Genomic DNA, 22,007 nt, shown 5'->3' with positions numbered 1-22,007 from the left:
CGAAACAGCACACCCTCTTTCCACGCGACTCTCTGATGAAAGGAAGAACAGCATCTAGATGGAAATAGGGTTACACCACGGAAATATAGGTGCCAAGCTTAAGGCGCCACTCAAAGGATTGGTTAGGGAACAGGACTGTGGTCTAACAGCAGAGGACTGACCGCACCCTGCAACGCGCAAGGATAGAACAGAGCTGGACCTATAGCTCCACCGCGGGTGCTCAACAGCGCCAACGAAAGGACACGGACTAGAGCCTACCAGTGATGGCTCACTGATAAAAGACACTGGGACGAAGAGATCTTGTAACTGAATTCCTCCCTTGACTACTTGATTTGAAATGATAGGAACTCGACAAATGCCATCCCCTATGTACTGCGTTCTGCCAAATACATGAACTGTCCATGATTGCATGACATATGTTAGTATTGACAAATGCAAATTCTTCGATCGCACCTGTTTATATGTACCTTCATTGACTGTAAAAAAAAAAAAAATGAACTTTGCTATGTAAAAAGGGGCGACTGTAGAAAATAAGTAGTATTGATGTACATAGGCTACGTTCATTTCCCTTTTCCCACTCCCCTCCCTGCACGCACCATGAATATTGTAGAGCATTGACTGCATCCCTCAGCCCGCAAAGGCCTGTACCCATGTGTACATGACAGCCATTTTTAGGCACCCTGGCCTCTTGCCCACTCGTTAGGATCACTGGCTTCCCTCCTGCGCGCATTTGAGCACCCCCCTCTCTCCCACTCTCACATACATAGACCATGAAACCCAGCACTCTGCGCGACCCTGCTATGAAAGGCAACTCTCCTGCTTGACCCAGGCAACCCCCCCCCCCCCATTTCCCTCTTGAAGAGGCATCCTTCGCCTCAGCTGACATAGCCCCCCCCCAGTTGTATCTGACTGCCCCTGTTCTCTCATATACAGGTCATAAGATCTCTCTCTCTCTCTCTCTCTCTCTCTCTCTCTCTGCGCGACTCTGGCCCCGCATGCACCCTGACCCCCCCTCCTTCTCCTCATATGAGCAAGCCATAAACCCTCTTCTTCCGCAGAGCCCTGTCCTTGAGAGTCACGGCCGCGCCTGACCAGCACCTCCTTCCCTTCCATGAATGCCCCTCTATTGACGAGCCCTCCCTCCGCGCTCGATTGTCCACGCAGGCATGAATACCACTCCTTTGATGACCCCTTCCCCCGAGTTCGGCTGACCACACATGTCCGAGGCCATCGCCTAAGCCAGGAGATACCATTTACTGCCCTTATTGTATGCCTAGCCACCCCACCCCCTGGGCTATGATCAGGCGCACACACCCTACGACACACTCAGTTGCACGATCGCCCTGCCCTCTTATCAGCAGGTCAAGGGTCCCCATTGTGAACGTATTTGGAGTAGGATTATCACGAGGATTATAGGAATGTTTTCCTTTTGCGACACACTGACCTGATTGTATCATCAAATGTTCTGCAAATGTATAAAAGCCGGAGTCTCACGCTCACTTGTTAGAGCACCTCCCGAAAGACACTGTGTTTCGTGTCCGAAATGACTGGCTCTCCTCATGAGAAATAAACTCCGTTCTTGATTCCTGCTCCCAGCGCCCGTCTCTTTATTTTGGTAACTATTCAGAATGGGAACTAAGAGGCGGTTTGCGCCAGCAGCCTGGGCATCGATAGAATTATGGGCTCACCTTCAACAATAGAGCATAATGAGAAAAAGATAGGGAGAAAAAAAATATATCTGACATAAATAGAATAAAATATTATGAATGATATAGATGAAAGATCATAATAGAAAGAAGCAAGAGGCCATTGTGGCGAGCCACGCACTTTACTTTTTTTGAACCACAGGCACAGTTTGTCATATACAGACGTGACTCCACGACAGTGCGCATGCCTTGTCTGTGTACTAAACTAAAAAACATGGTTACAAATAAAATATAAAGGGTGAAGTTCTTCTGACCCCCAAAAGTAACTGTGCTTTAAATGTATATCAGCCAGTGGATCTCGCAGGCTGCTGCGCCAAAACACATCACACGCATTTTATTAAAAGTTCATGATTATCGACAGGAAACAAAACAGGCTGAGGCAGAGTGGCAGGCAAGCATATTGAGCGCGGATATCAGGGCGTGCAAAAAAGCAATTGCAGCCAGTGGCGCAGCTATCAATAGTGTAAGAATGTGTAGTGCCGCCGTGACCCTTGAGGGTTGGTGTGTGAGCGGCACTCGCCACTGAAACATCGCTTCTGGTTCCACCACCTTAGAGCCGGCGTATTAACCAAGAACAATATATATTCATGCAACCGAACTCCCATTTTGGATGCAGTATCTTCATGCATTCAGGGGGAATAGCTCCTGGTAGTGCAGTAGGTGCGTTGGTACTGTGCGTGATGGGGTAATACTAACCAATATTTGTCTACTTATTTCCCGACTCTGTGAACAGTGAGGTCAAATCCCTTGCATAAACTAGGGCGCACTGCACCTTGGCTCAAACCTCTTGCTGTGACTGAATAAACAAGCAAAGGGGGGCTGTGTTGGTACATGTGAATGCTTCCCAGAGGCTTGGTGATCAATGATGCAGCAGATGCAGTGGCACCAGGGGTACAGGATGTGCCTGGGAAACTCATCATCACCCGACACAGAGGCCTTGGGCCCAATCCCTTGCATGGAAACCATGCTACACTTTTTATTTGTGCATTCCCAAATATAGAAGCCAACCGGTGAAAGGGGGAATGAAAGTATTAAACCAGGATTATCAGAGGACGTGTTCCTCCTCATGCAGTTGGCCGAGCTTCCCCTGTGAGCTGCTGTCCTCGGAGCCCGGAGGCAGAGTGCGCCGGAGACAGCCACATCCTGTGTCTGGAGCCTCGCCGCTCCCTCCTCCCCGCTGCAGCCTCCTCCACTCTCAATTGCTGTGTTTGTTGAGGATCGCAGACCTGGGAGTGATGAGCACTTCCCCTGACCTGGTTCAAATTTCTCATCCACCTGTTTACACCTCCGAACATCTCCTCGGCTGGAAGGCAGCAGCGGCAGGCAGAGGGATGCTGCCTGCTCCTCTCCCGGGACTGCTCTGGCGCTGCTGCCGCTGCTGCCGCTGCCGTGGGCATTTGGAGAAGCTCCAGCGCTTCGCTGCTCCTCTCGCAGCACATCTGTGGGCTTTGGTGCGGGGCTCTTCCTGAGGTCATGATTCGCACATCTGGCGAGTTGCAGGAGGCGCTTGGAGACCCGAGCAGGCTGGAGCAGTGAAGACATCCGTCTCTGGGAGGATATTTATGATCGGGAGGTGCTTTATTTACTCCGCTGTCTGGGGTAAGTCTGCTGAGGTGATTCATGGTTTGTGGGTCATTACATAAAGCAATGTTGTGTGTAGTAATGAAGTCCGCGGAATGGGCGGATGCACACTGCAGCTTGAGACAGACTGGCAAAGAAGCGTGGAAGAAGGCATATTGACAGCTTCGCATTCTGAAACCCGCGTCACCCTGCAATGATATATATGGCTTCATACCAATACCTGCAGGCTACGAAAAATGGCACGTTGGTAAACAAGAACATTAGAAGTGTCTGTAAACAAATGCTAGACTCGAAAACAATAGAAACAGCCGGAGAAAACCTGAATGTTACCTGATCTAATGCTTGCATTTGAATCACCACACGCGCTGTGTGATGACACTTCTGGCGCAGGCTTTCTCGAGTTCAAACAACTTGTTGGGGAGATTCACTCACAACTCTGGCTCATTTATAGGAACCTCCCTCCCCACAAACACACTCTGTGTGGGGAGGGAGGCGATCGCGAAACTGAAAGTGATCCGAAAAAGTCGCAAGTGGTGCGCGCACGCCCATATGCTTTCAATTATCGCACCCGTGTCTGGGCACGATAATTGAAAGCATAAGGCAGGAAATGCGCGTGATAGACACCAATAGGCCAGGGGGAGCTATGCGCCCGCCTCTGGCCTATTGGTGTCTATTTTACAGAACAACACGTAGGGAAAGGTCAATAGCAGGCAGCAAATGGAAAATCACACGCACAAGAGTGTGGAATTTCCAGATCCATTTGCAAAACCCTGCCAAAAGGAGTCTAGCTGCACGAACACTGCTGCACAGTGTATCGCTAGACTGAGACCTAAAACATTACTTGCCTAGGGGCTAGCCTTTGTAGCTGCTCCTTGCCTCTGGAGGTATGAGAAGGGAGAAAGATGGACAGCAAATGGCAACCAGACTGAGAGAGCTTTAAGAATCGAAAAATCACCACCGAAAAGACAGTCTTTGGCATCCAGAACAACTGATTCAAATGACGATGCATTAGAAAAGTCAAACTATGTTTTAAGTCTCACTGACAAACAACAAAAAGTGTGGATGGAAATATACAATAAACATCTGAAGAAATGCACCATCATAGCTGACTTGAACACACGAGGCTGGTCAGGGAAAAGCAGAAATGAAGAAAGAGCAGTTACATAGTATTTGATGGAATAAACCACTAAACCAAGCCAAGTCAAGCCAAAGAAAGCGTAAAGCGCAAAACATCAGTTAAGCGATTTTCAAAATGCTTTAAACCTCCAGGCTGGCACCAGCAAACAAATCTGTACCAGTGACCCAAATAGATTTGGTTGCTGGTTTCCTAGCAGCTAAAATGGCAGCAGCTCAGCTGCTCCCAGTCTTCGGAAGGTGCAGGAAGATGAAACACAGCTGATCCACAATGCCCTGCATCGGACCAGGAGGATTTGTTGCATGAATAAATTGCCTCCTGTTCCCTTTCCAAACAGGATAGATCTGCTTTCACAGTGGGATAGTCAGGGCCCCTCCAAACCTCCAACTCTTTATCCGAGTATGTGGAAATTGAGCAGTGCCTTTAGCTTACCACCAGAGATTATACCCAGACATATACAACTACCAAGCCAGGTTCTCTCTGAACCGGAACACAAGCAATCCAAGTCCGGTTTTGCTCTAGTTGGGGTTGCTACGTGGTCAAAGTAATTACTAGTGGCTGGGATTAATTCAAGCGTTCAATCAATCACTTTTTTGTTTATTTCAGTGCAACATCATAAGTGTGAAGGGTATGCTCTTTACTCATTGTGCCATTAGAACCAAGCTGCACCTGACTGAAGAGCCTCAACTAGGGCTAAACTGGTCTTGGGTCGCTTGGGTTGTTTTGGTTATAGAGCCTGACTTGGCAGTTCAGACTGGACTGTTCCTATTGCAGCAGGTCCACAATTGATTTGCACATGACTGGGTTTAATTTGAGGCGGCATGGTGGACAAAAACATGAGGGATGCGGATGCGGCCTGGGTAATTACCAGTGGCTGATAGCAATTCAAGAATTCCATCCATCATCTTTTTGTATACCGTAGAGCCATGGCCTGAGTGAAACAGGTATGCCCAGACGTCGGTCCCGTGCCCACAGTGCCACCGCAACCAAGTTTGCTTGTCTTACCGTTCGGAGAGGACCTGGCTTGGCAGTTCGGGCTGGACTGTTCCTACTGGAGCAGGACCATGACTGATTTGCATATGGCTGGGATGAATTTGTAGTTACATGGTGGGCAAAAAAAAAAACAATGGACTGGGATGTGGCCCGAGTAATTACCAGTGGCTTAGATTAATTCAAACATTCCACCCATCACTGTTTTGTTTACTTTCGTACACGTTAGCGGATGATAAACTCTAGAAATCATTAAACCTTTCATTCAGACAAGAAAGCTGGATGAGGCAAAGAGGGATGAGACAGAAGCAGAAACAAAAGCTAGAAAGACAGGAGAAATAGATGGTAGAGGGGATTGCATTAAAGTGACAGAACATCAGAGTGAAAAAAAGAATACACAAATGGTTATTGGGTAGTAGCAGGCAGATAAGAGACTGAAGAAAAGAATCCTACCAAGAAATATAGCATGTTGATGATCCACATAGCCACAAAATGAAGAAACATGGATAAAAGCAACAGCTGGACTTACAGGCGTCCCGTAACTTCTCTTTGTCGTAGTGCAGCCTTTCGTAATCATGCAACTTGATCCTGTTCACTCTGATCCGCAGGCGGTCCGGCACCGAGTGGGGGCTGCAGACAAGAGAATTGAATAAATAGAATATCAGACATATCAATATTTTATATATTTATAGTAGTTCTTGAAGCATATTTTCAAGATCTTGGGCAGAGGATGACATAGCACAAATAGTTCAGTGCTACAGAGAAAAGACAAAGATAAAGCAAATTATGTTATCAACAGGATTTACAGTACAGTAAATCAGCAATTACTGTTGGAGTGTGGATGTGCACCAGAAGTACAACTCATGCATTTGAAACTTTTCAAGCGAAAGATTGAAAGTGGAGGCTTTCTAAACTGCGAGTGTCCAGCTTTTATAGAGATTAACTTTTTACAATTATGTTACTGCTTGAGAAATGGGATTTTTGTGACAGACATTTGCATTTCTTTACATTGACTACCTTATAGGTAAGACATGTATTCTTGTAGGCTAATCAGCATTGTAGAGCAAGCCAGCTTACAGATGTACGGACAGATGCAATAAGCTTTAAAGACCAGGTCAGATGGCATGTGAAGGATCGTTTGAGTAGAGCAGGGTGACATTTGGATAACCCAATTAGCAGGACTTTACAATGGCCTATGTGTGAAATGATTGAATCCTGGACTGCCTTCTTCAGGTCTTCTTTGAGAAGGCAGTATGTGAGTCTATTATTACGTTTTCACCGGAATCTTGCCTTTTTGGCCATCACTTTGATGTGCAGATCAAGGTGTAGTACTCTATCAAATTTAAAGAGTAGCGATTTGCTGAGGCAATATTACTGGGTGAGAGACCCATGTCTTGAAGTTGATTTTTTTAAATTGTTTTTATTGATAGTGAGACATGTCAGACAAGTATACAGTTCTTACACATAATAACTACAGGTTACATTAATCCCCACATATGCTACGGAAATTGGGAAAACGTTACGGCCCTTTTGGGTCGTAATCATTTGGTTCTACAACAGGCATGTTCATTTTTACTGTCCTGAAGATGATCCCATGTATCTAAGTTAAGGGATCAAAATGTTGACGCCTATGTACCATATGGCACTTTATATTGTGAATGTAATGTACAATGGTACTAACGCATAATCAAGTCTGTCCACTGATTACTGTTAAACAGACCTCTTCTTTCCTTGCCTGAAACCAACCCTCCCCCCACCCCTTTATTATTTTTGTTTCCTGTTCTATGTGTGTGGGTCGCAGGTTGCGCTCCACTCAAATATTTCCTTGACTAAAAAGCATTGTTTGAATAAAAATTCTGTACGGCTGGACAAATAACATATTGTCTATTTAGCTTATGTTGATCACCCCAAGTATAATCGTTGTCTAGGGACCCTTTTCTTTAGTAACAAGCCCTTCAAACATAAGTCATCTTGCCTGGACCTTATTTTGGCCAGCGTGATCCCTGTCAGGTAGGAGCGGTGCAAAATCCTAAGTTGTATTAGTCTGAATCGAAGCGTGTTGGCCGTATGGTGACATAAGGGCCAATCGCCAATCCGCCTAGTCGATTGGTCCTAGGTCTTTCTCCCATTGCTCCTTGAGCTTTCCAAATTTATCTGGCAAATTATTACTCAGTTTTTTATAAGTTAAGGAGATCGCCTTAGACTGCAGTGGCCCATCCAGTAAGCGATTCTCCAGAGGCGACGAGTCCGGTATGTCCTCGCGGCTCGGGAAGGCCGCCATCAAAGAGTCTTTAAGTTGATTTGAGCAATAAAGGAGATACGGGAAGCTTATAGCGTTTCCGAAGGGTTAAGCAAAATAAACTAGGTTTTATGTATGTTTAGTCTTAACTTTATATTAGTGATTTAGTATTTAAGGTTTTGTGGTGAATAGTATCAAAGACAGGTCAAAGAGGACCAGTAGGCAGGGATTTACTACTCAGAGTATACTGTCTACAATTTTAAGGACACAAATTTGATTGTTGGGGACAGATTAGAAATTACTAGAAATGTACAGTAGTTTAGTTTTAAGATGTACTGGCAACACATCTTTCCAGGATCTAGGAAAGGAGGGTGTGGCAGTGATGGGCTTGTAGTTGTTGAGCGCTTACTTGTAAGCATTAGGTTTTTGAGAAGAGGGGGAACATAGGCAGCCTTCAGGAAAACTGGCATTCGGCCCTGGTTCATAGATGAATGCGCAATTTGAACCGACAGGGGGAAGACAGCATTAGTGTCCTTTGACTGAGATGGTGGGTCTGAGGTGAAATGTGATAGCTTAGTGTTTAAGATGGCCTTTTTGAATGTTTCAATAGTCAAAGGGGTTAAGGTGCTCAAAGCAGTTTTATCTTTGTGAAGTTTATACTCTCTGCAAAGGACAGGATTGTGCGTTTGGCTAAATCCTCCATTGCTGCCATGATTTATTTGCAGAATTTTAAGGCTAGGTTATTACATTTGATTCTACCAGGGGAGGTGGTGCGGAATCTGTAGATTGCTTTTGCATGTTCTGGGAAAGTTCTCTGGAGCAATTTGGCAGACAAATTTCAGGAAGGAATATTTAGCTTGGTGTTTAATCTGCAAAGTTTCCTGTCAGTATTGAGTTTAAAGAGGTAGGTGTATGCAGAAGATTTTCCTCATCTTTCCATCTCCCCTATGTAGCTTTTGGTATTTTTACATTTTCTTAACATTATCATTGTGCCAATTTGAGGATTTGTTAGATCTTTTTAGGTGGGAGGTGGGGAGAAGGGGGCTCATTTATTCATAATGCTGGCGGTCACTACTTCACACCACTGTAACAAATTGTAAGAGTCTGCACTCTTCTTTATTGGTACATTTATCTTGTGGATCAGAGATTATTGGTCTTCAGGTCAAAGCACTCTTGAGTTTGCCATTGGAGGCTGAGATGTACTGAGTAGAGAATGTGTTGCATCAATATGTCTACTTGGAGAGGGTTTGAATTCTCTATGTGATCCTTCGCTGGGAAAATTGTATCAAAGGTGGAGTTCTTATTGTGAGCAGGGGAGATGCAATGTTGAAATCTATTACTGTCACGATAGAAGAATTTGAGAAGAGATGTGAAAGTACCTTGTTTTTGTCATTAGCGGAGGTTGAAATAACTAAGAAGTTTTGCTCACAAGAGGAGATGAGTTTCACCCATTCTGTAGTAAATAAAGTTCTTTAAGAAGCTCTTTATTACTGCCAAGGGAGCGGTAAAGAATATTTAGCCTTCAAGGTTTGGGTGTTTTGCTGTTAATGTACACCATGAAGCACTGGAAAATGGGGGACTTAAATGAGTTGGACGTTTGCACTGAAGCCGCTACAGGTGTACAGGTAAATGGGCCTACAAGGGGTTTGTTGAATTAAATATTTGTATAATTATTGCATTCAATGTTAACAAACGCTATCAAAGTAATTTGCAAATCAAATTTCCAAAACCAAATTCCAATTCTTTACATATAAACAAATTATCCAAAAAGGAACTATCACATAGGTGTATGTATTCAAAATTTTGAATTTTATATCAATCGAATTTCATGAATTAAAAAGGGTACAAAAATCATACAAAACACAAAGCAACTAGAAGTATACAGTTGCATATGTTCTTCTTTGTTACAGTTGTGAACACTTTTTTCTAATAGTTCCAAGGCAGTGTAGCTAAATTCTGTAGATAACTTTGCCTTTGATACAATGATCTATGAAATAGGTGTAAATGTCGACGTTTCAGTCTACAACAGTTTGCATCCACTAGACCATCTTCAGGACTTTTAGAGATACAGATGAATGACCCTTCCAGAATATTGAAAGTGATTTTTCATATTGAAATCCAAACCAAAATGTAGTAGCAAGAGTATCTACAATGTATCCAGCAAGCAAAGTTGAATATTACTTGAACTGAAGACCAGGATAAATTCTTCAAAGCATAAACTGGTCAAAAATAGATCAATCTGTATTGCCACGATGTGGACCAAGAAGACAGCGCTCGCTCAGAAGTCGGAGATGCTGACTTCTGAGCGAGCGTTGCTGACTTCTTGGTCCAAAAAGAAGGACATATACAACTGTATACTTCAAGTTGCTTTGGGCCAGATGTAGGTCGCCAATTACCGGTCGGTAACGGCCGATTTCGGCCGTTACCGACCGGTAATTGGTTTTTGACATGTAGGGGCCATTATTTTACAGAATCGGTAAATTTACCGATTCTGTAAAATACCGAATCCAATTGGGTGGTAAAATACCGAATTCAGGTGCACATGCACATCTGTGCATGTACACCTGTGCCATGTGACACACAGACATGCCCTTAGGGCTTGTATGTGTGCCACATGGCATACAAGCCTGTACTTGAGGTGTTAGAGGGTGTCAAAGTGACACCCCCTGCACCCTTGCAGGATTCGGTATTTACCGATTCGGTAAATACCGAATCGGTATTTCCCATTGATTCCTATGGGCTTCATGGCCCATAGGAATCAATGGGGAATACCGATTTGGTATTTACGGAATCAGTAAATACCGAATCATACCGATTCGGTAATTCTAAACTTAGAATTACCTACATATGCCCCCTTCCTATTTACCGACTCTTAAATACCGAATCGGTAAAATTCGGTATTTAAGAGTCGGTAAATAGGAATTACCTACATCTGGCCCTTTGTGTTTTGTATAATTTTTTTACCCTTTTTAATTCATTAAATTCGATTGATATAAAATTCAACATTTTGAATATATACACCCGTGTGATAAATCATTTTTGGATTATTTGTTTATGTGTAAAGAATTGGAATTTGGTTTTGGAAATTTGATTTGCAAAATACTTTGATAGAGTTTGTTAACATTGAATGCAATAATTATACAAATATCTAATTCAACAAACCCCTTGTAGGCCCACTTACCCGCCAATATTTGTTTGCCCAAGCCGTCAAGGGTCTACTGGTGTACAGGGGCAAAGCATCCCTCAAACCGATTACCCATAGCTATTGAGGTGAAGGATAGCTCACTACCATGACATGAGGTAATGCTTCTATGGGTACTTGAGAAAATGGATCTCTGATTCTGTCTGGGGTTGCTAGTTTTGCAGCTACTGGGAATGTAGGGAGCTGAGTCATCTGCAGTTGTAGAGTATTCAGGCACAAGAAGTGTGTAGGAGGTTGTGTGTTTAGCTGCAGCTTGAAGGTGTTAGAAGTGATGTATCTGTGGCTCAGCTCTGGACTGTGGATGTCAGGTGAGCCTTGGAGAAAGGAGTTGGGAGACCACATTCTAACATGAGCATACCTGGGGAAGACAGATGAAGGCTCTGCATTGTTTCATAGATGTAATTTAATTTCCATTTAAAGTCTTCAGTTCACTAGGAGGGGTGAACTATTTGTACTTTGGTCTGAAGAAGGGTGGGGGCACAGCAGCAGCTGAAAGCGCGCCGTTAAGTTTCCCTTCGCCGACCCGAGACCACTGCTGTTTAAAAAACATAAAAGCCGGTGTCCCTGGAAGCAGTTTTATTTTCCTTTTCTGAAGCAGTCTTGTGTGGATTGGGGCTGTCGTTTGCACCGGTCGACTCCCACCCTCTCTGGGCTAGATCTGAAATAGCTTTTATGTCCGAGGGGGAGGGAGAGTAAAGGAGGAAGGTCTGGGAAGTAAGAGAAGAGCCTGGGCATCGCAGTTGTGGACTGGCCTGGGCTGTGGGCGCCGGGCGCCTGAGGCCGGGCCCCTAAAGCATATAGCGGGACTGTATCTCAGCTGAGCAGGGAGCGCGGTCTGAGTTGTAACTACAGAGCACTTCTCACCGGACAAGCGGCAAAGTAGAGGGGGGCTAGGAGAGTCTCTACCACCATGGGCAAGCCCAGGGGCCGCCAGACTGGAGTCCCTCAGGAGCAGGAAGAAGATGCACTGGATCAGGCGTGGACTGCCCAGGAAGTCCCAGTCCAGCAGGTAACAGACATTGGGGAGAGGGCAGATGACCTTGAAAAAACAGTTGACACCCGTACCGAAGACCAGGAACAGCTCTGGCAGTGCCCAGCCCAGATCCCCATCCAGACAGCGGAGTCCGAGCACTATGTCTGATGCCCGGTGGAGCTGCTCTGTTCAGCTATTGAGGAGATAGGCCTTGGTTCATCCCCTGACCATCACCTATCCAGCCGGACTTTGGGCACAGTTTTTCTCCCCAGTTCCCTGACTTGCCCACCCCCCCTCAATCGTATTTCTGTGACTCTGTTTTTTCCTTGTCTCCTATCTATCTGCTCCTATTCAGCATTATTTTGTTCTTTGTCTACTTCCTTGCTCCTATCACCTCTCACCTGAATCTTCCCCTTGCCCACTTCCCCGCCTAGCCCCCTGTCCTTTTGGGCCCTTTGACTAAGCACTCCTTCTCCCCTTTTTGGGGAAAGATCCAAGACATATACGCTGGAGTCTCAGCATACCCGCTGAGAGAGTCCACAACACCAAAGGGAGCCACTCACAATAGAGGTATTGTATGGCACCCCTTTGCCAAAGCACTCCCTCTCCCCTTTTTGGGGAAGGATCCATTAAAGTAGGCCTTGGAGTCTCAAAGATCCCTCTGAGAGAGTCCACTGCGCTTAGGGAGCCTCTCGCAACTGAAATGGAGAAATGATACCACTCCCCCTGGGATCACAGCTGCTGGAGTTTGGGTGCAACTTTGACTCGCCTACCGGTTTGTGTCCAGGTCACCCTCCCCCTCCTCTTGCCAAGCTGTGTCTCTAACCCTCCCCTCCTCTTTCCCTCTTCCACTCGCTGTCTACTTCCCCTGCTCCTACCCCCCCCCCTCTTATTCCCTGGAATATCTCCCTTTTGCCTGCTTTCACCACCTAGCCCCCTGTCCTTTTGAGCCCTTTGACTAAGCACTCCTTCTCCCCTTTTTGGGGAAAGATCAGAGTTATATACGCTGGAGTCTCAGAATACCGCTGAGAGAGTCCACAGCGCCAAGGGAGCCACTCACAATTGAGGTATGGCACCCCTTGCCAAAGCACTCCCTCTCCCCTTTTTGGGAAGGATCCAGTAAATAGGCCTTGGAGTCTCAGAGACCCCTCTGAGAGAGTCCACTGCGCTTAGGGAGCCGGATCATGACAATCGGATTTTCATATAGGTTTAGGACTAGATGACATTTCTGGTCATGGTAGCCACTGATAGTTAGTTTTGCCCAGAAGGGTTTTAGTGGTATTTTAGTCCATGAATATGGAGTAGATTGCATCTGTCCAGATGAGTATTTGATGAGTAAGGCGGCTTTTTATGGTGCCCAATCTGCAACTGTGGAATTTGTCACTGTTTAAGGTTTCTGGAGTAGCAGTCAGGGCTTTATGTCTGTAGTACTGAAGGGTATTATTAATGTAAAGAAATGAAATGAAAATTATATTTATATAGCGCATAGACTACCCTGAGGCCTCGCAGCGCTGGTGTCTGAATCAGAGAAGAACAGGTTGGCGTGCTAGCAAGATGTTCCGAACAAATGGGTTTTTAAAAGCTTTCTAAATGCCAACAGGTTGTTATTCTTTCTGAGAGCGAGAGGAAGGGAGTTCCAGATTTTTGTGGAATTAAAAGAAAACGAATGACCTCCCCAACGGGCCTTGTTTATCTTATGCAGGGTAGCCAGGTGTGATGAGCTAGAGTGTAAAGCTCTGTGGGGGAGATAGGGAGTGACTAAAGGATGCATTATAGCTGGACCGGTCCTCAAAATTGCTTTCTGAGTGAGACACATGGCTTTAAACTGTATCCTTGCTGCAATAGGAAGCCAGTGCAATCGAGTACCGGATCTCTGCGGAGGGATTACCTGCATCTTGTACACAGTGCAGTCACCTGTCTGTGAGTAGGGACTTGTAGGAAAAGTAGCTAATGTAAAATGTGGCCATCCTCTGCTTGTTAATGGTGAATCACAGAGTTTTGACATTTTGGCGGTATCAAACGTCATTAATGCACAACGGTGTGAATATAAACTGTAAACCCTAAATAGAGGACAGTTTTCTGAGTAGGGCAATAAAATACAAGCTACTTTCAGACTACAAAATAATCAAACTTAAAGACTGTTTCACTTGACTATATATTATTTCAGGGAGGATTTTCAGACAGAATTGGTACAGGCATGAGTCACAGTCCAAGTCCAGACAGACAATGCCTTAACATCCCCGGGACCTCTAGGTGATCAAAAGCCTATCACCAGCCAAAGTGAGTCCGAGGAAGGAACAGATCCCACAGTGACAAAAGTTGCAACGTAAAGCGGCGAACGTCAGCATGCATTAAAAACAACTTACACTGCATCTCACTCAGTAGCTATAGTCAGCAATAATGGTAACAAACCTGAAATAAACCCAAAATACAATGCGGGCGAGCCAAGAATGAGGCAAATAACCATCACCCGGTGATATGCACACGTTCTCGGGTCTAGGTAGAGGGAATTGCCCCCTTTAGGCCACGCCCCACAACCTGCCTAGAAAAAGCGCTGAGAACTAGCGTCTTTCACAATTTCCATACCCAGTCATGAGGCGGAAGCCGGGAGCTGGTGGTACGAGTTCATTTTGCATTTCTTTGAATTTTAATCTTTGTTTGGTGTCACTTACTCTGTGTTTTAAAGCGTCACTGTAAGCAAAAAGTCTTCTTCCAGCGCACAGCAGACCTGAACGCTGTCGCGCTCTCCACCCACTTGAGCGGCCGCCATCAGCCCAGGCGTGCTCGCTGGCCACGCCCCCTTTAGGCCTCACCCCCCTCAGGTAGATATGTGCATGCACAGGAAGCGCAGCGGACGAGCGCAGCGGGAGCGCCTAAGGCAAGCCCGTCTGCGCCCGTCCGCGCCAAGACCGCGACAGGCGCAGGAAACTCTGCCCAAACCACCACGTTTATCAGGTACCTTCCCAGCGACCTCCACCTGCTACGTGGTAAGAACAACTGCTCCTGCAAACTTGATATGTCGAACCTCACCGGCTCATTCAGCTGTAAACTCTGCCGTTGGTCTTCCATCAAAACCCCAGTCCATTCGCCCACCCCCATATCCCTCCCCATGGTTAGCCAGCCGCACTTTAAAGGAGGGCTGATTAATGCCCGCTCCATGTGTAAGCATAGCCAAGACATAAGAGACCTCATCCTCGATTCAGACCTCGACTGCCTCCTGATAACGGAAACCTGGCTAACGGAAGATAGCAATCCGGATTTAGCCATTGCTCTCCCCCAGGGTTTTTCCATTTTCAGACAAGACAGACCGAAAGGGAGAGGCGGAGGAGTTGCAGTAATACTGAAAAACAGTTTCACCTGTCATACTTTTAACTTAGACACCTTAAAAGGCACCGAAGGTCTTGGTTTCTCAATCAAACTCAATGAATCCTCGTCCTTCTCAGGTGGACTGATTTATCGCCCACCCGGTAATGCCTCCAGGTTCTTAGACACACTGAGCGACTCTCTGGGTCATCTTTTACTTAGATACCCATATTTCACCCTACTCGGGGATTTTAACTTACATCTGGAGTCCAAATCCGACCCACAGACCAACAACTTTCTACAGACCCTAGAAATATTCAACCTTCAGCAAAGTGTTACCTTGCCCACTCACGTACTTGAGCATACACTCGACGGGGTTTGCACCAACTTTCCCCCTCTAACTACCCTACCCCCTGTCCCTCAAATATGGACGGATCATAGTCTGATCCCGTTCCACATTAAAACCTTACGCCCACATACCTCCAGTAAATCCAACTCACACTTTGACAATTCCGTCAACTGGAAAAAGATTCAAGAAGTTCTCGTACTAAATCCCATCTCCCAATCTCAGGCCCCCACCCTCACTGGCAACGTTGAATACGACGCAAATCTTTTTCACAGCTGGATCTCTCAGGAAATCAGAGCAGGGGACCCTCCAAATCGCCCCCGAAGAACAGACAAAAAACCCAAAACCAATGCCCCCTGGTTCACACCCGACCTAGCCACATCCCATCTATCTTGTAGAAAAGCCGAACGTAAGTGGCGTAGAACGTACGACAATGCTGACCGACTTTCATATATTCAGCTGAGGAAAATATACCATTCCAACAAAAAATCAGCTAAAAAAATCTTCTATATTAACGCTATTAAGGAGTCCAATCAGAAACAAAAAACACTGTTCTCAATAGTGAAATCGTTCACTCAGCCCAAAGCGTTACAACCTGAAATCCCCCCATCTCAAGATCTTTGTAATAAAATAGCCGACTACTTCGAGGAAAAAATCGACGCCATCCCAAAAAATTTTCCCCCTCCACAAGCAACTCAAGTCTCAAGCAATTCGCCTCAGAAAGAAATTCCAGGTGCAAGTCTTAAAAATTTCTCTCCGGTTAGCTTAGACCAAACCAGAGAAGTTATCTTGGCGTGCAAATCTGGGTCTCCCTCCGACCCCTGTCCCCCCAAAATTCTCCACCAACTCATCGACGTGGTGAATCCTATCATTAATAATATTGTTAACCCATCTCTTTGCACGGGATCTGTCCCTCACCTGTGGAAACAGGGAATAGTTAAACCCCTGATGAAGAAAGCCAACAAACCCCCGTCCGACCTCACCAATCTTCGTCCTATCTCGCTCCTCCCAGCCTTGGGAAAAATCACCGAACAAATGGTTTACAGAGAACTCAAAAGATATCTTGAAGCTCACAATGTACTCCACCCGCAACAATCTGGTTTTCGCCCCAATCATTCTACTGAAACGGCACTGATCGAACTTACAGACTCGATAAAGATGCTGCAAGACCAGAAGAAGAATGCTGTCCTCATTCTCCTAGACCTCACCGCGGCGTTCGATATTATCTCTCATGCCATCCTGATTAGTAGACTGACAGACATAGGTATTTCTGATGTGGCCCTATCTTGGATAAAATCCTTTCTAACCGACAGATCCCAAACTATCGCTCTTGGTCCTTTCCACTCCAAAGAGAAGAGGGTTTCCTTGGGGGTCCCCCAGGGCTCCACCCTGAGCCCCCTCCTCTTTAACATTTACCTTATCCCACTTATATCTCTGATTGAGTCATTCGGCATACTTGTAACATCGTATGCCGACGACACTCAACTCATCTTACCCTTAGAGGAAAACTCGACCAAGGCAGAGCTAAACCTAAAAAACTGTCTGAAGGCTGTCTTCCAATGGATGGATATAAACCATCTTAAATGCAACTCCAGCAAAACGGAGATCCTCCCCATGGGAAAAAATACCATCTTCTGCCCAGCCCTCTGTTGGCCGGAAAACTCAGCTGCCCCCCCACAAACCGTAACAACTGCAAGGAATCTTGGTGTCCTGTTTGACACCGAGTTATCCTTCGACCAACACATCAGGACTGTAGCGGGCCGATGCTTCGGAATTATAAAATCTCTAAAAAAATTCTTCGACTTTTTACCGTTAGACTCTAGGAAAACCGTAACAGTGGCCCTAATAATCTCACGCTTGGATTACTGTAATGGTCTCCTTGCTGGAGCTAAAAAGGCTACACTTAACAAGCTCCAAAGTGTACTTCACACCGCAGCCCGACTAGTTCTAAAGCTGCCTAGAAAATCATCAATATCCGCAGCTTTAAGATCCCTGCACTGGCTCCCACTTCACAAGAGAATATTTTTCAAGATGCTGATTATCGCCTTCCGGGCTTTCAATAACTCCGGCCCAAAATACCTTACCAGACGCTTCCCCCACTACTACCCGACTAGATCTCTTCGCTCCTCCCATGACAACCTCATCCTTCCTGCCAGGTTCAATATGAAGACAAAAGGAGGCAAAACCTTAAACTACTTGGCCACAAAAGCCTGGCACCTCATGCCCAAAAATCTTAGACTCCAAACCCAAGAAAAACAATCGCTAAAAACCTGGATCTTTAACCTCCCGGATGACTACACCAAGGCAGCCATCTAAATTCCACAGCTACTATAAAGTGATTTGATCTTCTACCTGGAAATTCAGCGCCATGATGCTCCTTCCGGAGCGACCGCTGCGCTCTATAAATACCCTCACAAATTCACAAATTCACAAATTGCGCTCTAGAACTCGCTGACGTGGTCATGTATTTTATATATCGCTACTTCAAGGTATGCTCCACTCAAAAACACAAATGATGGGAGAGAACGTGGAGGGCTGGCCATGAACCTGAAAAATAATACTCACGCCCACTGTTTCCCTGAACCTGAGACTCTCAGATCTTCTAGTCAACCCGCTGAGACTGACAGCAACAAGTTTGACAGTTTTGGAATTGTCATATTTAGTTATTCCAAACTGGTTGACCAATGTCACAATACAGGGGACGGGAATCTGACTGTTGGGGGCTAGAGAGTACGATTGAGAGCTCAAAAACGGAATTACTGCTGAGCATGATACACCTGCTTGAAGGTCTCACATTTAGCACTCTTTGTTTTTGTTAATTGAATATGTAGATTACAATCATGCAGTGTACCTAATTAAGAACATTTGCTCAAAAACTAGATCATAAAGAGACAACAGGAAAATGCATTCAATAATAATCTTGCAATAAAACATTGCTATGGTATATAATTAGCTACTTGCCATAATAATTAGTTAATAATTAGTTTTTCAGGCCTTTTGGAGTTCTGATATTTATATAATTCCACCGAGAAGTAGTGGGCTCTAGAATTCTACTCTTTCTGATGAGGAAACCTCACGCCAGATGCCAATCTAAGACCTAGTGATCAGGCCTAAGAACAGCAAGGCTTTTCAAGCAATACAGACAAAATGTTTGAGAACCATGGAAGATGGCTCAGCCCCTACACCCCACTCGACTCAGCACTGTCAGCCAACTAAGCAGTTTTGTGGCCTCAGACGTAAGTTCTTAGGCAGCTCAGCTGAAGTAGCTACAATGGGATGCAGGATATTACGTGTCATAAGAATCACGTCACTGGATGCCAGGATGTAAGGGGCTACGGATCCAAGACTGATTTCAAAGGCAAAAGGAAGTGGTCTCTGGAAAACGAAGACAAGTGGAGTGGTCAGCTGAAATATCTTTACCTTATTTCACACATCGGGGGGAAAAATCGTGGGGGCAGATGTACAAGCCCCTTGCGCCTCTTTGCGCCGCCATTGCGTCACTTTTTGTGATACAACAGCAGCACAAACAGTGTGCCCTATTTACAACATGACGCATCTAGGGAGATGCGTCAAGTTGTAAAGCCCTGCGTCACATTATACCTGCATCAGGAATAATGTATACAGGGGGGCGTTCCTACGCAAGAAAGCCTTTTAAAAGTGACGCAGTGAATATCTACAAGATTTCACTGCGTCACTTTTGGGACGCCACTGCGTCAAAACGTTACGCCTGCTAGAAGGTGTAGGGAGTGACGCAGTGTATTGGGAGTAGACCACAAAATGCATTGCTGGAGTTGCGTTGTGCTTGCGACATGACTCTAGCAATGCTTGACTTTTGCCCCAACAGATGCGTCAGAATTTCTGACGCATCTGTCAATCCTTCCGCCATGGTGCGCCGTATTGTAAATACGGCGCATCCACGGTGGATCAAGCATTTTTAGGGTGGCGCAAGGAAAGTGACGCATCTCTATAGATGCGTCACTTTCTTGTAAATCTGCCCCTAGACTTAACAACAACAGGTGCAGATCAGTGCCAGATGGGGTTCAAGGCGCAACCAGGACAAAAAAAAACAGACTTCAAATCACGCAAAGTACAGAGGGCCCGATTCACAGAACTAAGTTAAGACAAAATCCTAAACTTACTACGTTTGGTATTCACAGAAGTTAGGATTTTGTCTTAAGACAGACTTAAGTTAGGATTTTGTCTTAAGACAGACTTAAGACAAACTTAAGACAGACTTAAGTTAGGATTTTGTCTTAAGTCTGTCGTAAGACAAATTTAAGACAAAATCCTAACTTCTGTGAATACCAAAAGTAGTAAGTTTAGGATTTTGTCTTAAGTTAGTTCTGTGAATCGGGCCCAGAGTGAGTGAACATATTTTCTTTATGACCAGTGTCACTCCCGGCACGATAACTTCAGAGTCACTTATGAAAATCAGCTGTTGTTTAGAGAGAAACTCAGATTCCCATACATAGGAATCCGGAAATCAAGAGGCCACGCTAAGAGATTACCGGCAGGGGGAGCTACTCTACCCCCATGGTGTGGTGAGTTAGGGAAAGAGACCGGGGGCTGTCTCGCAAGCACTAGCAAGTGTGAAAAAATACAAGCGGTTGAGCAGTGTCGCGGCTGCAGCTTCGATAATGTATGGCCAAAACCAGGGTTTGTGGCACAGACCTTCATGGCACAGGATGCAAACCTAATTGATGGCAGTTTCAGAAGCGCATGATTAGTTTAAACTGAGGACTGTAATTATCGAAGCGCCTGCACAAGAACCATTGAGAAAGCCCTTTGAGCTTACTTCTTGTTCACCCTGCTGCACAGCACAAGCAAGTTATCTAAATACCTGTAAATTTAACTCATTTCATACATTTAAAAAAATGCTATCTTTTTTATCTTGGCAAATCCAATTGAGGTGAGCATTAGCAAAAAATAAACACCTAGTATAATTTGTTTTGTAACAGGTGTTATTTTCTGCAGTTATTAGTTTTGGAGACTGAGCCAGCTCGGTGACCGCCGCCATCAAAATCCATCCTTTATCCATGTGATCTGCCTGCCCTGGTACAGAAGTGAAGAAGAGCGCTACAGCGCAGCTGCAGAGCATCCCGAGCACATCCCTGGCCCCCCATCACTCCTCAGCGGGCTGGCTCTACACGTCCTTTACTCCAATCACCAGAGGATTGAATCTGATCCTGCTAAAGAGATTTGTGGGTAACAATCTGAAAAGGGGTCTGACGAACGTCAACCCCAACGGAGGCTACAGTGAAGAACCTATATCTACTAAGACTCATTCCCTTCTGTATAGGAGACAACTCAAAAGTCCAAATATGTGTGGATTGGCATCTTAAAAACTAGTTCAAGATAATGCCCCCGCCGTATAAATTTCCAACACATAACCCAGTGGGCGAAGGAGGCCATAGAAGCTCACTCCCCAGGACTACAGTCGCCATAATTCAGAAACGATAATATTTGAGCTGCGAAACCCCCTTGTGTACCCAATGTAAAACTTGCCTGTCCTCCTACAATAAGGTAATTGGCGATGCTTTCTGTATCCGAAAAAAGATTCAAAAAGGTCATAAAGACTATATCCTGATTGATATGAAAATCAGATATGATCATGGGTTGAAGAGGTAGGTGTGTCATGAACACAACCTATCCATGAGTCAAAATGGACTAATGTGACTGGGACCGCCTGCAGCTCAGCGACCTAAGGACTATCAGCAAGTAACAAAGGCGTCCTTACCACGGCTCTTACACCACTGGTGGGCACTCGTACAAAAGGTGAGACGGTGTAGTAGTTATCACTGAAAAGAAACTCCTTAGGTCGGACTCGAAGAGGTAGTCCGAATGTGAATCCTACATGAGGGTCTAGAAAACAATAGAGTTTACCAAAATCCCACAAAGGTAATCCTGAAACAAAAACATCTGAATCCGAAGTTCCAGTTGTGTCAGTGGAGGGCAGGCCAGTCACAAGTCAAACTGAAAGGCAGAATCGACTAAAGATGAAGAAAATAACAGAAAAGCGAATACCCTCTTAGGATCCCAGTGGCCATACATAGAGAACTTGCTTCTATTTTGCATGCAGGCTGACCGCTTCCAGGCCACCTTCACAACATCTATGAGGAGTCAGATGGCCATGTGTCAGAACCTCTGGTACGACTATGGAAAGCGGAGGGCAAAGGTCACCTCCTGCTATCGTCTGTAACAGTAGAAGTTACTCTGTTACTAGTAAATGTTGTGACATGATGAACATATGATAGCAAGGAGGGTCGAACCCTTCCACCACTTAAACCACCCCAGAGTCCTGGAAGAGTAATGCCCATGCGCAGAGGTGTCTGGAGAATCCACCACAAGATGGTTGAATCTGAACGGTTGCATGACGGTACAACGCTGGTAAATACATTGCATGCCTTTGCCTTGCATTTTTTAGCACGCATGTTTTACAGCGATTATGCATTTACATCGCATGCCAATCCTACGCATTGTTGTTAGATTTAAAAACAATGTATTTGTGGAGGGAGACCACCGCCCTCCAGCC

At 45.3% G+C, this 22,007-nt stretch overlaps 1 protein-coding gene across 2 annotated transcripts in view; it reads right to left on the bottom strand.

Annotated features, from left to right (window-relative positions):
- DGKI (diacylglycerol kinase iota) overlaps positions 1-22,007 on the bottom strand; it is a 689,048-nt gene that overhangs the window by 287,590 nt on the left and 379,451 nt on the right. For both annotated transcript variants that reach the window (XM_086952973.1, XM_086952974.1), the window contains one exon: positions 5,942-6,042. In XM_086952973.1, the coding sequence (XP_086809099.1) occupies positions 5,942-6,042 (101 nt within the window). The remainder of the gene's footprint in view (positions 1-5,941; positions 6,043-22,007) is intronic.

Source organism: Lissotriton vulgaris, chromosome 1_2 (assembly GCF_964263255.1).
Source record: "Lissotriton vulgaris chromosome 1_2, aLisVul1.2, whole genome shotgun sequence".
In the NCBI taxonomy this organism is placed as follows: Eukaryota; Metazoa; Chordata; class Amphibia; order Caudata; family Salamandridae; genus Lissotriton; species Lissotriton vulgaris.
Note: the sequence above shows the minus strand (reverse complement) of the source record. Positions and strands in the feature narration are given on the sequence as shown.